Source organism: Zonotrichia leucophrys, chromosome 2 (assembly GCF_028769735.1).
Source record: "Zonotrichia leucophrys gambelii isolate GWCS_2022_RI chromosome 2, RI_Zleu_2.0, whole genome shotgun sequence".
Taxonomy (NCBI): domain Eukaryota; kingdom Metazoa; phylum Chordata; class Aves; order Passeriformes; family Passerellidae; genus Zonotrichia; species Zonotrichia leucophrys.
The window spans coordinates 93,890,387-93,905,479 of NC_088171.1; the positions used below are offsets into that span (position 1 = coordinate 93,890,387).

General features: G+C 36.8%; 1 protein-coding gene across 1 annotated transcript in view; it reads left to right on the forward strand.

Annotated features, from left to right (window-relative positions):
• The window catches only part of MBP (myelin basic protein), a 110,664-nt gene extending 96,517 nt beyond the window's left edge, over nucleotides 1-14,147 (forward strand). Inside the window, exons 5-9 of the mRNA XM_064705732.1 lie at nucleotides 7,548-7,655; nucleotides 8,127-8,162; nucleotides 8,739-8,771; nucleotides 9,740-9,862; nucleotides 12,350-14,147. Coding sequence (XP_064561802.1) covers nucleotides 7,548-7,655; nucleotides 8,127-8,162; nucleotides 8,739-8,771; nucleotides 9,740-9,862; nucleotides 12,350-12,406 — 357 coding nt within the window. The 3' untranslated portion in view covers nucleotides 12,407-14,147. The remainder of the gene's footprint in view (nucleotides 1-7,547; nucleotides 7,656-8,126; nucleotides 8,163-8,738; nucleotides 8,772-9,739; nucleotides 9,863-12,349) is intronic.
• Nucleotides 14,148-15,093: the final 946 nt, after the last annotated feature.

The window sequence follows — 15,093 nt, forward strand, 5'->3', positions numbered from 1 at the left end:
CTTTAGATATGCCTGGTTTAAAAAAAAATCACCTGCACAAAACAAGGCAATACCAACAGGTGAGTACAGACACCATGTGAGAAGTGAAAGGCCAAAGAGCCACCATCATGGGATTGACTTTGACATGTTCATTTAACACCTGTATGACCATAAACATGTTACTTATGCCTAATAATTAACACATTATTTAATGGACTGGGACTTGCATTTTCAAGGAAGTTACTAATTGGAGTAATTACTGCAAGGTACTAGAGGAGTTTGGGAATTGGGAATAGGTTAAATACTCTTTTAAGTGGTACTTCAAAGTGCAAGCACTAAAATTTACTTTAGTGATGCTTTGTGCTCACCTGACATCAGCTGCATGGCAGGGTTTGTTTAGAAATGGGACGAAGTATTTGGGGCTTGCTGATTTGTTTTACAAGTTAAAGAGGAGATCATGACTGGGAGAGTGCCTGTGTGCTTCATGGCTTTTACTGGTTTTTATATGTTTTTTTTATATGGTCTTGTGCCTCTTAGATTCAGATATGTACTAGTAACATGTTCAGGCTAAAATACAAATTAATCTACTAAAGCATTTGAAGGATCTCTGTTTCTAATCACTCCACAGCAAAAGGTTTTCCCCTTTCATTAAACTTCTAACAGGATCTTTCAATTCAGTCTTTGCTTGACTATTTCTAGAGTCTTCTATCCACTAGTATGATAACAGTAGTATGTGTAAGTTGCATACAGAAGAGCTCCAAGGATTCTTTTAAGCACTTGGTGAAGTTCAAAGCTTGTGGTGCCCTTTGCCTGGGCCTGAACCCGATGGCAGAGCTGGTGGAGGAGCACTGATGGAAGTTTTGGGATCTTTTGGTGGGAATTGGCCTCAGCTGTTCTCAGCCGTGCCTCTCTTGTTCACCTGCATGGCCCCTCAGCCCAGGTGAGAGTAAGGTCTGGATTTAATTTTAAATATATCAGAGGGGGTGTTTGTTTAAACAAGCGCAAGGCCCAGGCAGGGATGTACATACAGATGTAAAAAAATTTACATACAGATAGTCAAAAAGAGTTATTAAAAATTTAGCACAAAGATTTTCTCTGCCTAAGAACGATTTAATGTTTACTTCTCTGCAGATGAAGCAGTTTGATAAGAAATTGCTTTATATTAAAATCTGCTATATTATATCTGATATATTTTTCTATCACATTCCTTGCAAATGAAGAACTGCATTAACTTCAGCCCGTTCCATCCTAGAATGCCAAAATAAATTACTGTACTTCAGCTGTTTTTCAGATTACACAATGGTAAATGCTTCCAGATAGAAAACCAGAGCAAAAGTTACTATTTTTTGTCTCTGACCTTGTTTTGTACCTCTGTCATCACATAGCGTTAGTAACAATTGCTGGCTTTCACCTTTTTTACTGATGCAAAAAATCTCACGATGTTCCTGAAATGGTCTCCATTTAAGATGCATTACACTGCATAGTTACTTGGTTTCATTTCTGACCTGCACAAGAAATTGCCCACTGCAATTTTCAGGTGATTTTACTGATTTTTTACAAATCAATTAAAAACTAATTCTTATGATGCATCTACTTCTCCATTTTTGATACATCATACAATTAATGTACCTTGAAAACTGTATGAGCCTCAGGTTTGGAGTGGTCCATCTTCCCACTTTATACTAACAGTATTATTGGAAATTTTACCATGTACTTCTTTCAAAGAAATATTCTATTAACTATGCCATGTCTAAATATTTCATAAGAGTAAACTCTCCTTGCTATTACACTCTCTCTACCAGTTATTCTGAGACAGGCAATAGTGCTTTTAACAGCCTGTATGAGAGCTTAGCTTGTAACCTGCTTACCTATTAAAGGCAGGAAAGAAATAGAATTGGGCCAATCCCTCAAAGATGAGAACTGATCAAATATTTGGTGGGTGGGTGGGTGGGTGGCTGAGTGGGTGGTTGAGTATGTGCAATCTGAGATTTCCAGAAACCAAGGTTGTAGTAACATTTTTCTGGCCAGCAGCTGTAAAGTGATTGTGTACACCTGGCATTTATAGCTTTGTTTTCTAAATAATTCCCATCTTGCTTATTGTATTACCTTCATGACTATATGAGAACAGGACATCTAAAAACTGTATAAATGATTGCTCTCTTACCAATGGCCATACCCATAACCCCATAACGTTACATTGTTTTGCTGTAGCAACACCACCAAACAGATGTATCTCCATCAAATATGCAGGTGATCAGTAGAAAGTGATCATGGTGAGTACCAGTGCAGAATGCCTTCCATATCTTGCCCATGTGCAGTAAAGTCCTAAAGGCGGCAAAGTTTGATGGCAGCAGAAGCTACTTGGAGAACACCTACTAGCCAAAGTCTCCTTTCTTTTTTTTTGCTGGAGTGATGATACTCAAACAAAATCCAAAACAAATCCAGCCAAGAAAACCCCCATCCAAACCATGGATCATTTCAACAAAGTTTAATCTATGTCATTGCTACCAACTTGAACATTAACACAATACTGAGTATGCATCAGAGACTGTGTCCAAGCAGATAAAGAACTTCTGTCATGAAGAATATTTGAATAAAATCATTCATGCTAGGCAGAAAAAATGCTTCAAAAAAGCCAAGTTCAATTAAAGCACTGGGTTTTGCCTCTGAAACCATTTATCAAGTGTCACAACAATGGAATAAACTGGACTCAGGGAGAAAACCCAGAAGGTATGATGGCACTGGTCTCACATTTGAGTCCCATCATAAACCAGAACTCTCCTGAAAAACTGCCCCCATTCTTCTTTTTTCCCCAGTAATTCTTTTGCCTGCTAATTTATGAACACTAATCATCAAGGCACTAAAGGGTAATGGGGTTATGGAGAAATGTTGTTCTGGATTATTGACTGGCACCTCTCTTGATGGGAGTGTTCTCCATTGCTTCCTTCCTTGTGTTTCTTACTTTTCAGTCATCTCTACTCACTGCCACATTTGTTATTCCTGTCATTCTGCTAGGAATTCTTCCTCTTTTTGTTCATCGCATCTTTCTAAACAAAGATTGATCTCAGCACAACCCTGAAAGGCAGAATCCTCTGCATTCTACATCCCTCTTCCTGCCAATTCTCCTCTATACCTTTGAGCAAGTAATTTAATTTCTGTCATATCTTCCACATTAGTAAAAATTAACAGTACCATTACAGGGATGTGTGGCTCATCCTTCCTAAAGTGATTTTAAAAGCCTGCTGAATTAGGTAATTAACTATAATGTTATCAGCAGATCAGCCAGTGGGGAAGACATCAGCGTTCCCATTGCTTTTGGTCACAGATCAGCAAGTCATGAACAGCCTGGGACAAACACTGCCACCAAGAGTGCAAAACTGCTACCTGGGTTGTACGTGAACAAAGATGGAACCAACACCACCACAGCTCTGATTTAGCAGTGCATGCCCACAGAAGTTACATTCCTTCTGGAATAAGCATGGAAAAATACATCCCACATCGGCTGTGTATTCTGTTGCTGCCTGGTGAAAGCCAGGGAAGCAGCACTGGAAGGTTCTGATGAAGTGTCAGCCATGCCCAGGAACACAAAGTCCCATGGACAAAGCCCCTCCAAGTCCCAAGATGAAGCAATTTCTGTATTCAAGTGCCTGCCAGATTTCTCATTAAACTATATCACAGATTTCCATATTATTAAAATAAGAAAGAAAAAGCATATATATTTATTGAAAGGATGCATCTTAATTCCTGTTTGGCATACATATTTAGAAACCATACTGACTACCTAATTTTGAACCTGGATAGGAATTACATTAGTTTGGGATTCAGAGTCTGTTTCAAGGACTAATACAAAATCAGTGGCTCACAAATTCCCTGTTTTACTTTCAGCTTTTTCTTCCCATAGAACAGCACAGTGTTCATCACATAATGCTTAAAGGATAATTTTAGTCTACCAGTACAGTTCCAAATGTCTTAGAGGAGGTGGTAAGCATTATGGAGAACCTACAGGTTGTGGAACAGTTCGGTTTTCTAAAACAATCTAAATGCAATTTTCATGTCTATGTGAATTTGAAATGTGTAGATTTTGTATGATATCTTTTCATGCAAAGCAACTTGTTAGGTATCTTGTGATGAAAAGCTGTTGGAAACCATGAAACCCATTGAACCCATGGGTTCAACTTGAAAAAGCCCTTTGTTTTCCATCTTTAACTGGTTTGACTGCATTTTAAATCAGCTATTTCCATATTTTATATGTGTGGATTTTGCCAGCAGAGAAACAGCATGGGACATACTTAGGATTTTCATCTCCTATTCTAAAGTAGGCAATAAAAAAACACAAAACACAATAGTGATACCAAAAGGAACTGTAAAAAGCTGTAAAATCAAATACTCCATAAGTATCTTAATACTGTTATTGGCACAAATGCATATCACAGACTGATGAGGAGTTAAGAGCTATTTACATGCATATGGAATCTGCAGCTGTAAGCAATCCTCTTGGGGAGGATGAGAGCCCTCAGAGAGATGATAATATGCATTTAAAAGTGCCCCCTAATGCATCTGAGGTGCAAGATCTGACATATCCTGTTTATAGCAGGCAAAGTCAGGGATGAATTTCATGGGATTTCATGTCTGGAAAAAAAAAGCCTGTAACTGCTTAATTGTATCCATTTTATACCCAGAGCCAGTTGTTGCACAACACTGAAAAGCATGCATATATATATATATATATATATATATATATACACACACACACACACATATAAATACATACACACCCACACACAAACGCACACTTTGGTATCTTCAGGTCAACTGGAAATGTAGTAACCTTGCACAAAACCCCAAATGGAGCCCATATTGTTAGTTAATTAATGTTAACTAACTAACAATAATTTATTAATTTTAAAATAATTATTTTAAATTAATAATTTTTAATTTATTGACAAATTAATTTTAAATAATTTTAAATTAACAGCTCTTACAAGGTACTAATACAGGTTGTGCCAATAAATGTAATTAGCCTGATGTGAAAGTACATGGCTAACACAGGGAATGCACTTCCAATGTATAGCTAATGTTGAAACTTAAAATACCTGCATGTTTTCTTTGCATTGCATTCACAGTTACTCTCTTTTTTTTTTTGTCTTAGTGGCCAACATACCACCATACTACCAAGGTAGGTGACACAGTAAAACAATGCTATTTTCCTGTGCATCACCAGAAAAAACCATAAAATGTTTCTAAAAAAACATCACTCCCCTTACAGGATAACTGCGGGTATTTTATGTATATTTTAAAGAATCCTTATTTAGATTATTAATCTTTAAAACTATTGATTTCACAATGAAGTTGAAAACTCTGTTTTTGTCATCAGATCTCCCAGTGACTGCTTAAATTTCTAGTACTGGTAAATCTTTTTTACTAAGATCATTCATCTTTGGGGTTCCTTTTGGCTTTTTTGAAGGTGCAGCAGAGTTGACTTAGTTGAGATCCTTGACTGAGGTAAAACTTTTCATTTATGTTAACTGGGAACAAGAAAACCTGAGTGATCTTCTGTTCAGTTACTGAAGAATTATGGTACGTTTAAACTTTCTTTAAGGGCACAAACAGAGACACCTCCATTTTAAACTTCACCACCAACATTCAAGGGCTCTGAATTCACGCTCATACTTGGCAAGTACATTTCAAAATACATCGATATGGAAGCCAAGGATGCCTTTTATTGGCAATGCTCTCAAGACTGAAATTCTTAATAACATTGCAAGAGGTGTGAGGAGAACGCACTGCAGCCCCTGGGCAAAAGCGACAAGTAACACAAATAAATAAGAAGCAAATTACATCCCTTCCTCAAACACAGTTGCTCTCCTCTATTCCTGTAAGGTTTTAACGTGAATATTATTTAAAGCCAAGCACTTAAAGCATATTTAAAGGTAAAAAGTGATGATCTGAATGCATTAATGAATCACATGGTAACTGTTACATTGAATTAATTCAAAAGGTCCACTTATATCACACCATGTCAGTAGCCCATCATAGCAGTATAAATCAGATTTCTCTTTTAATTTCAAATCCATCAGAATTTATCTTCTAACAGTTACAGATACTACATAAACAAAAGCAGTCTCTGAAAAATACCACTGGATTTTGTTTTCTGTCTCTAGGAGTTCAAAAATTGAAAGAGAAAACTAGAGGTGAAAGAGTAATTTCAATAATGAATTGAGCGGAAACATGTAAATTACCTGTCACAAATAAATAATAATATCAAAAGTTCTGAAGACAGATGAAGTTTGCTGATGACAATATGAATGGAAAACACTTTATTTTAAACACCAAGAAACTCACCCAGAACAGTCACTGAAAATTACTTCAGATTTGCTACTGCTTCATACACATTAAGACAGGAGACAGTCGAAGCCTGTGATGACATTTGGCACTGCAGACAGAAGAAACTTTGTACTTATAGCACAATAACCTACAATAAGCCAAGTTATTAGCACCCAATAATTGGTCAGGACACCAAAATCAAGAAACTCAACCTTGTCTAGATTCTAAAACCTTATTATCCCAATTTCTCTCCATTCCTGTGGCAATTCATTCATAGCCCATCAGATCTGCAGCACCATGATATTTATCCTAAAGACAAGGCAGTCAGCAGCTTTCAAAGGGTGATTAGAATGTAGATTAAGAAGACAAAACCATGACTGAAGTAACTGACTCTCTCTTCCTAACCACGGCAGCAGAGGCTATTTTGGCAACACTGGAACTAGCAACCAAGTAGAAACTGCTGCAGATTTATAAGCAGGACTGACTACCTGACACTATGGAGATCTCACAGATCCAAAATTCGGATTTTCCTGCTTTTGAAAAAATTAAGTGCCCACATATCATCAGCATGCAAAAAAACCAACCCTGATAAATCATCAGCCAAACTTCTCTGCATTGGTTAGTTTTTTTCCAACAGAAATGAATATCTGACTTCATTTGGACTACTGCTCAGGAAGCCCTTCTGAAAATAGAAAGCCCTACAAAAACAGAAAATTTCAGCCTCACTTGGTTCCCTCATTCTGAAAATAACATTGCTCTTGCAGCTCATGAGTGTTACAAAGTCTTTGGGAACTAAAAATGGTACACGATCTATTCCTGCTTTCCCATGCAGAATGATCCAACATAATTTTAAGGTTTTTTCCATTTTGGTTTGTTTTCTAAAATCACAGCCTATGATCCTACTTAAGAAAAATTTCCTATTTAAGGAAAATGACAAGGTTTCCGTTACCTGAATTTTCCAATGAGAGCCTCAAGAGCCTGAACTTCCAATAAGAGCCTCAAGAGCCAATATCCACAATGGGCTGTAACGTCAAGAACACATGCAGCCACATATATGCACAACATATGTGCCTATACATGCTGTGCATTTGCCATTTCACAGCACTGACAACTGTAGGGGGCAATCTCTGTAGATTCCCAAGGCTTAGTCCTCCTCTGTTCTCTCCTGAAAACGATTCTTCATGCCATGGCTGGTTAGCTGTGCTTCCCAGCTGACTGGGCCACGTGCCTGCTCTGCTTTTCAGGACATACATGCAGCCAGGGTCAGCCACCACGTCGGGTCCATCCCCCCAAGATCTCAGCATGGCCGGCCTGTTGATGACAACCCTGTAGTCCACTTCTTCAAGAACATTGTAAGTCTCCCTTCCTCTTATGCACCAAAATGAAATGTTTTCTTTAGAATCCATCAGTAAACAAACACTCCCCAATCATTACTCTTTATTTCAAGCCTCAAATTGTACTGTGCCCTTTGAGCTCATGATGCCATTCAAATACAAAAATAATTTTTACCTACAAGACAATACTGAAATGCTACCAATAAAGCATGTGAACCTCCATTAGCATAGCCAAATGCTAATCATGTCAGTTATACAGCTTCACCACAGACAAGTTTTGTCCTTGTGTTTTCAACACTGGTAGTATCCAGGAATTATTACAGTTTCAAGATGGAAATAAATCCAGCATATCCCAGGCAAGCCTAAGACAGCAGAGGAGCTTCTCAATGCAATTACCATTTTTAGTTCATGGATAATGTGCAAAAGATCTGATGATTTCTGGCATTTATTTTTGCCTTCGTTTGACAACTCTTTTGTGTTGGTTTTTAGGTCTCACCCCGTACACCACCCCCAATGCAAGCAAAGGTAAGCAATTTCAGGGATTCAAGGCATTTATGGGCTAATTCCCACTAATTCAACTGCAAGCCTGATTCACTGTCCCTAAAGGCACTAAGTAAAAGTCTACAGGTATCCCTGGGAACAATTTAAAGCAAGAGCCTAAGACACAGAAACCATGGTTCTCTTCCTCACGCACTTCCTGACTTTGTGCATGACTAATTGAAGCCACTTGCAGGGATTTTTATATTCAATTTATGGTGTGATTGCTTTAGGTAATGTATTAACAATAGGTAATGCTTTCAAACAAGCCTCATCAGCCAGGAGCTGTCCTTCCATTTAGTGAACTCAGCTGGCTTTTGAAGTAGTGATACTGACAAACCGTGGCTAGTAAAGTCAGTTCTAGTAATTACAATAAACAATTTTGGGTATTTTTTTACTTCATGAAACGACTGTACAGACTGTTGTTCTCAGCTCCTGCTTGCCTCATTATCTGGCCATTGTTTCATAATCTTGGCTATCTTTTCATCTTGTGTGTATGGCAGACCCAGATGCTGTGTTCCATAGTGATCACCATGTCATTGTTTCTATTTCTTGCATGTACAGGGAAGAGGATTATCCCTCACCAGATTTAGCTGGGTAGGTGACGAATGTGCTTTCGGTAACAGCCCTTTTATTTACCAGGCCAAAGCATCTCTTACTCCATTGCCTCAAGCTGCTTCAGCAATGTGATAATTTTGTCTCAAGTTTGCTATTTTGCTTTTCCTGTTTTACTTTCCTTCCTCCTTCCACAGCACTTTAAGATGGTAATTGTGTTGCTTGCTCTTATCCTGCAATTTGACAGCCCTTGCAGCAATAATTTCTTTTGCTTCAGTACAAAGGGAGCAAAATCCACTGCATGGCAAAGTTCTCTTCCTTTAAAGGTTCCTGGAAGACCCATCTGGTGCATTTTTCTTTTCCTGGGATGGACAAAAATGGGAGGGTAGGCTGGGACGAGATAGGTGCTTATTCTACTTTTTCAACTGCTTTTACACAGTCTGCAAAACTAATGCTGCCACTAACCTCAGTATTTTGTTCCACCTTTCCTGTCAGTTAGAAGTGATCTGCCTAAGCAATTCCTAGACAAGTTCTTCCCACAGTTCTCTCACAACTAATTAAATTCTACTTCTCTACCACAGGTTTGATTTTATATGAGATGGCATGTAAATTACTGGCATTTTAAGACAAAATATCAAAGCCTTCAAGCCATTAAACATTTCTTTCACTATCAGAACACCACATATTAGCTGATGTGTTTGACATCTTAGAACTCATGAAATTAAAACATTTTAAGTTTTTTCACGCAGGTTAACCTTCTGAGTATTTAATTTTTGAATATAAATTTATTTTTTACAGATTGATGCTTTCCTCAGATTTGAATCTATTCAGATAATTTCCTAACATTTTCCTTTATCCTTGTTTATTGCATAAAATATTGTTTTATTGCAACAACCTTCAAATTCCTCATTTAAGTATTACATTTCAGTGATCACAAATAAAGACTACAACATGCATATGATAATTGGAATGTGACAATTTGCAATATACATGAAAATCTTTCTTTGCAGGGTGGTGAAACACACAAGCCAGGATATGGAAGCGGAAAATTCTATGAGCATAAATCTGCTCATAAGGGACACAAGGGATCCTATCATGAGGGCCAGGGCACTCTTTCCAGAATCTTTAAACTGGTAATGTACAATTGAACTTTAAGTACAAAAAAATTGAACGGGGAAAAAGAGAAGCCAAACCTCTCCAGGACCTGCCATGTTTGAAACAAGTATATTTCCTTAAAGCTTCTCATGGAATTATACTTGCATGGATACACCAGAAGGTTATTTTGTGGCTTAGTGACTGCTTATATGATAGAAAACAAAGGTAAAAATACACAGTTAGTGGCCATCAGGAAAGAAGGTAAGTCCACAGTGTCCCACAAAGACCTGCACCAGGACCAGTGTTGTCACTGAATGCAAAAATGATCTGGAATACAGAAGACAAATGAGACGACACAGCTCGTTGCTGCTGAATTATTTGGGATAGTGAGAATGAAAGAGAACCGATAAGCTGCAGAAGGGTAGTACAGGGCAGTGTTGGATGCAGTAACAAATCCAGCAGTCCCTGCTTGTTCCCACCCCAGGTGAGAAAACTCTTACAATATGTCAGTATTGAAAGTTATGAAACCACAGAGTGGGACAAATTACAAAACTGTCATATTAGAAATAAACATTTGGTCAGATTATCTTTAGTCTGGTTCAATTCGCCATTTCAAAGCACAGCACAGCCACAACAACACAGGCAATAAATGAAAACAGAACAGGAAAAAAAGGTCAGTTGTGAGGATTTTTTACCTTCTATGTCAGGAAACAGACACATGAAGAGCAGACTGTATTCACTGGCTGTGATACTTTAACCAAGACTGTATTTTCCCTCTAAGGCAATGATGGCAGGGAATTCACTCATAACAAATCACCCAGTACAGTATTAGCACATGAAGATGCCATCAGCAGTCATCTTAACTTCAAGTTAGAAGGTCTGAGATCTAGCAGAGCTGATCATTTCAGGCTCTCATTATTCCTCTCCTCAAGAGGAGATATAACAGTGCCTTCATTTGCAGCAAAACCCACATTTTTGTCTCTTAAACAGTTTAGGTTTTATATCTCCCATTGTACAGTTTTTTCCCAAATATATGCAGCACCAAGTGACAGCACAAAAACTTCAAGGAAGTAGAAGGTATTGTTATATTGCAATTTAAGAAAAGGAATGATCTCTTCAGAGGCCCAAGTAAAAATCAAACTAACACATTTTAAGTCTTATTTTCATGTTGTGCACTTGGTAGTTTTAGTGTGGTTTAGGTATATCAACTATTTCATGGCTATATACTCTCATTTGTAAAACTTCATCATTTCAACATCTGAAAATACACATTAATGATCCCTCATGAAATTTAATATTCTCTTTTTGCATATTCATCACAGCTATTTTAGCTTAGTTATATATATATATATATGAGATACATACACAAGTTTTACTTTTTAGATAACCTTTTCCCAGCCATTATAAGTTCTGCAACTTTGATAAGAGTTTTATTCATGCTTATTTGATTTAGACCTATTGTTTACAGCAGGAGGCATTAATAACTCTTTCTTTAGATAGTTCAGTAGTCTTGTAATATAAAAAAGTTATCCAGTCTTTAAGGTATCTTTGAAAGAAAAAAAGCCAGTTACCTAATGAATTAGACTGAATTTTCCTGTAACAGTTCGGTAAAACTAAGGAGGCAGTGCTGAAAGATAAGAACATATATGAAGAAAATTAAGTCCCAAAGTACATACTTTTTTTTTCAAGTAAACAGTTTAGTCATCATCTGATTACAGTAAAAATTACCACGTTATCTCACATTTGTGATCTTAACTGCATTTTTCAAGATTTGCCTGTAGAAGAATTGCTAAAGCTAAGGAACAAGATACCAAGTTAGCTTAATCTCAAATTCCAAAAAATTAAATGTTGGAATTTCAGCTTGAATCATCTTTGCTATAAAAATGCTTCTTTTCTCAAGTGCAGATTTATGAATTGTCACAGTTTTTTCCTCACAGCTTCACACTTTCTTATTATTTCTAAGAATAGGGCAGGTTTCAGCCCTTTTATCTTTTCTTAGCTTTTTCCTGTATCTGCATCTGAGCTTTCCATATAAACCTCCTGTTGATGTAACACTGAGAATTTACTGCAGAATGAAATGATTAAATTTCAGTTCTTTCGGATGTGAAACTATTACATCTTGCATGCAAGTTTTGGAGATTTTGTTTTGTTACTTGTTTTGAAGTATACACATAGTACAGGGTTTATAAAAATGAAATTTTCCATGCTGTCCAAGGAAATAAATTGTTTTCATTAGGAAGGCCTGAATAAGAACCTGCACTTAAAGGTTGTTAATGAGAGACTGTCTAGTCTTCTGTGGAAGATTTTATGACAGTTAATCCTAGGCGAAAATCAATGAAAATAAATCCTATTTTTGAAGTGAAAAATCCCAGTAATATTTAGTGACATACTAGAGGCAACTGGAGGCTATTTTCATTAGATAGTATTTAAAATTTTGTCATACTTACAACAGATTGATGTTCTTCAATGCACAGCCCCAAATACATATTAATTTCTAATTGATGCAACTGTTCTTCCCTCCACAGGGAGGCTCTGGGTCCCGACCTGGATCGCGGTCTGGTTCCCCCATTGCTAGGCGCTGAAGCTCCAAGATGCCACCCAAGGATCACGTACTCTGCTTCATAATATAACTGCCTTAAAATTAGTAACAGCTGCCACAATTACCTAGATAGATGCAATCCATTACTTAATGCCAATTAGTAGTAATGCCATGCAGTAGATGATACAAACTTCTATTGGCAATCCCTGAGCAACAGTTGAATGAAAGGAACACAAAAAGTAGCTTTGCTAGGATCTTTTCCTTATTTTATGTGAAGTAACAAGATCTCTGACTATACCCCTTCTTCTTCAGGATGCCCTAACTATATGCTGGACTCCTTTATTTCTCCCAAGCACCTAATTTAAGCTCAACCCTTCTGGTTTCATTTTAGTGAACATCACAATTACAAATAAAGAGCTATAATGTCTTGGACACTGAGCACTGCTGTTAATGAATTTTTGAGATACTGCTGTTAAAAAAGAAAAAAAGATCCAACATGTGCAGAAGTTGTAAGGACTGTTTATCCAAATTTTCTTTTTAGTTTTTTTTCTTTTGTTTTGTTTTAATCTTCCTTCTCTCACTCACAGAATAATTTATTTTCATAACAGGATTAGGCAGTCATGGAAAGGTTTATCAAACATTGGGAGTTCAAGGTATGTGAAGTGTGGGAGGGGGCAGATGTAGAAGAATCAATATGATGTGGAGCAATAGCAATAAGGAAATTCTTTCCATACTATGATTTGCTCATTGCATCCAAACCATGAGAATAAAGAGTAGATGAGGGAGAGAAAGAGGATTTCAAATTTGAGTTAGACTAATGTTACAAAACAAGGGATATTCCCAGAGAAACATCTAAGACTGCACACGTGACCACTGGACGTCACTGGTGCTTCACATAAATTCTGCTGCAATAGCATTAACTTTGCAGTACAATAAGTAAATAAGCATATAAACAAAAAAAGTCTAATTTCTGAAAGAAAGCCCTTCAGTACTGGTATCTCAGATAGTCCTGCACATCTCACATTAGAATTTCAAATCTTTCTCTTGGTATTGCAGCAGTGTTGTATTTGATAGGCTCATCTTTTGCCTGAGTAACACTTGGATGCCTTTTAAGGGCAGTGCACCAAAGCAAACTCATAGTAAACTACTGTGAACATTTAACTGTTGTATTGTAGTTGCCTTGTAGAAACAGACTATAGTTCAGTTAGATTTAGATATGAATTGTTCACAAATTACTAAAATGAATGTGTGGAGATGGTATTTCCAACCACACTTAGGGAAATAAAAGGCTCTTCTGAATTGCACTGTTTTATTACTTAAACTTACAATTTCTTCAACCTGTCATCTAAGTGTCTGATTAATTATTTTATTTTTTTTAGTTTTAGCCTATGCACTGTAGATTACAGTTAGTGCTTCCTAGGTCGAAACAGCATTCTTAATAAGTACCCAGTAAAAGTTACCTATAAATATATGTTATTTACATTTCACATCTAGATCTATTGTAGGTTTAAATCAGTGTCCATTAATATGAAGCAATGGAAGATGAGATGATAGAAAATACATAGAGACTAAAGAAAACAAAACTGCCAAAATTATTATGCATACACACACTATTACATCTATTACCTTTGTTGGTTGCTATGTGTATTTTTCTATTGTAGCTTCATTCAGATGTATACTCTGCAACGTAATAGTTGATTTAATTTGAACACGTATTGTTCTTAGAGGAACACAGCTTTTAAAAATAGTCACTATTGAAATAAAGTAATCAACTTGAAATGAAACTTGGGCCAGATTTGTTTTTTTACAAAGGAAAAGGATATATGTATATATTTATACATACTTATATATACTTATATATTTAGGTCTGTTTGATTTATTGCCCCCCCATCCCATCCCCCAGAGTTTATGAATAATGTTCAGATACTAGAAAATAACACAATGACACCTTGGGACCCTGCACACAGGCTTCTAGAGACAGTGCATGGCCCAGAAGGTTGACAATAGGACACAAGAATTATGGAATGCCAGTCTCTTAAGGAGTGACAGCTACAGGCCAGAGGGATATTGCAAGGCATAAAATATACATGAACAGGAAATAAAAACCAGTCCCCTTCATGAAAAATTGTGGCACAAACAGCCCTCAAAAATGTGAAAGATTATTTAAGGTAAAAAACCCAGAGAAATACATCTTTCAATATACTGCACTGTAGAGTAACAGAATTTAACCAAAACCTCTTCCTTGCCTTCATCATTCTTCTTTCCCCTCAGTCATCTTTGCCAGAGGGTTGAAGTGGCTTTTTGGATTTACTTTCTCTAGAGGAATAGGTACAGTACTTGAAAGCATTGCTTTACCAATATGAAAAAAGATTAAAACTTAGCCTGAAATTTATTAGTTACACACTAGTAGTTTTGATGAAAACCAGCAGTTTAAATGATCATTTGATTTGTAAGCAGAGGATTTTTCCTGAAACAAGAATGCACAGTCAATACCAGGAGTAATTTAATGTTCTGAAGGAATGGATATAAGCCAAAAGAAACTGTGAGCAGACAAGAGCCAAAAACCCCAAGGCTAGCTCAAGCCTACTACTGCATTAAACCAGAAAGAACAAGGGCTGTCCACTTACTCACTATGCAATGTGACACATCAAGCACTCCTCAGAACAAGAGTTCTTCTGCTTCCTTACATAATGCATCTGCTTTAACACAGCTTTTGAAAATATCAACATA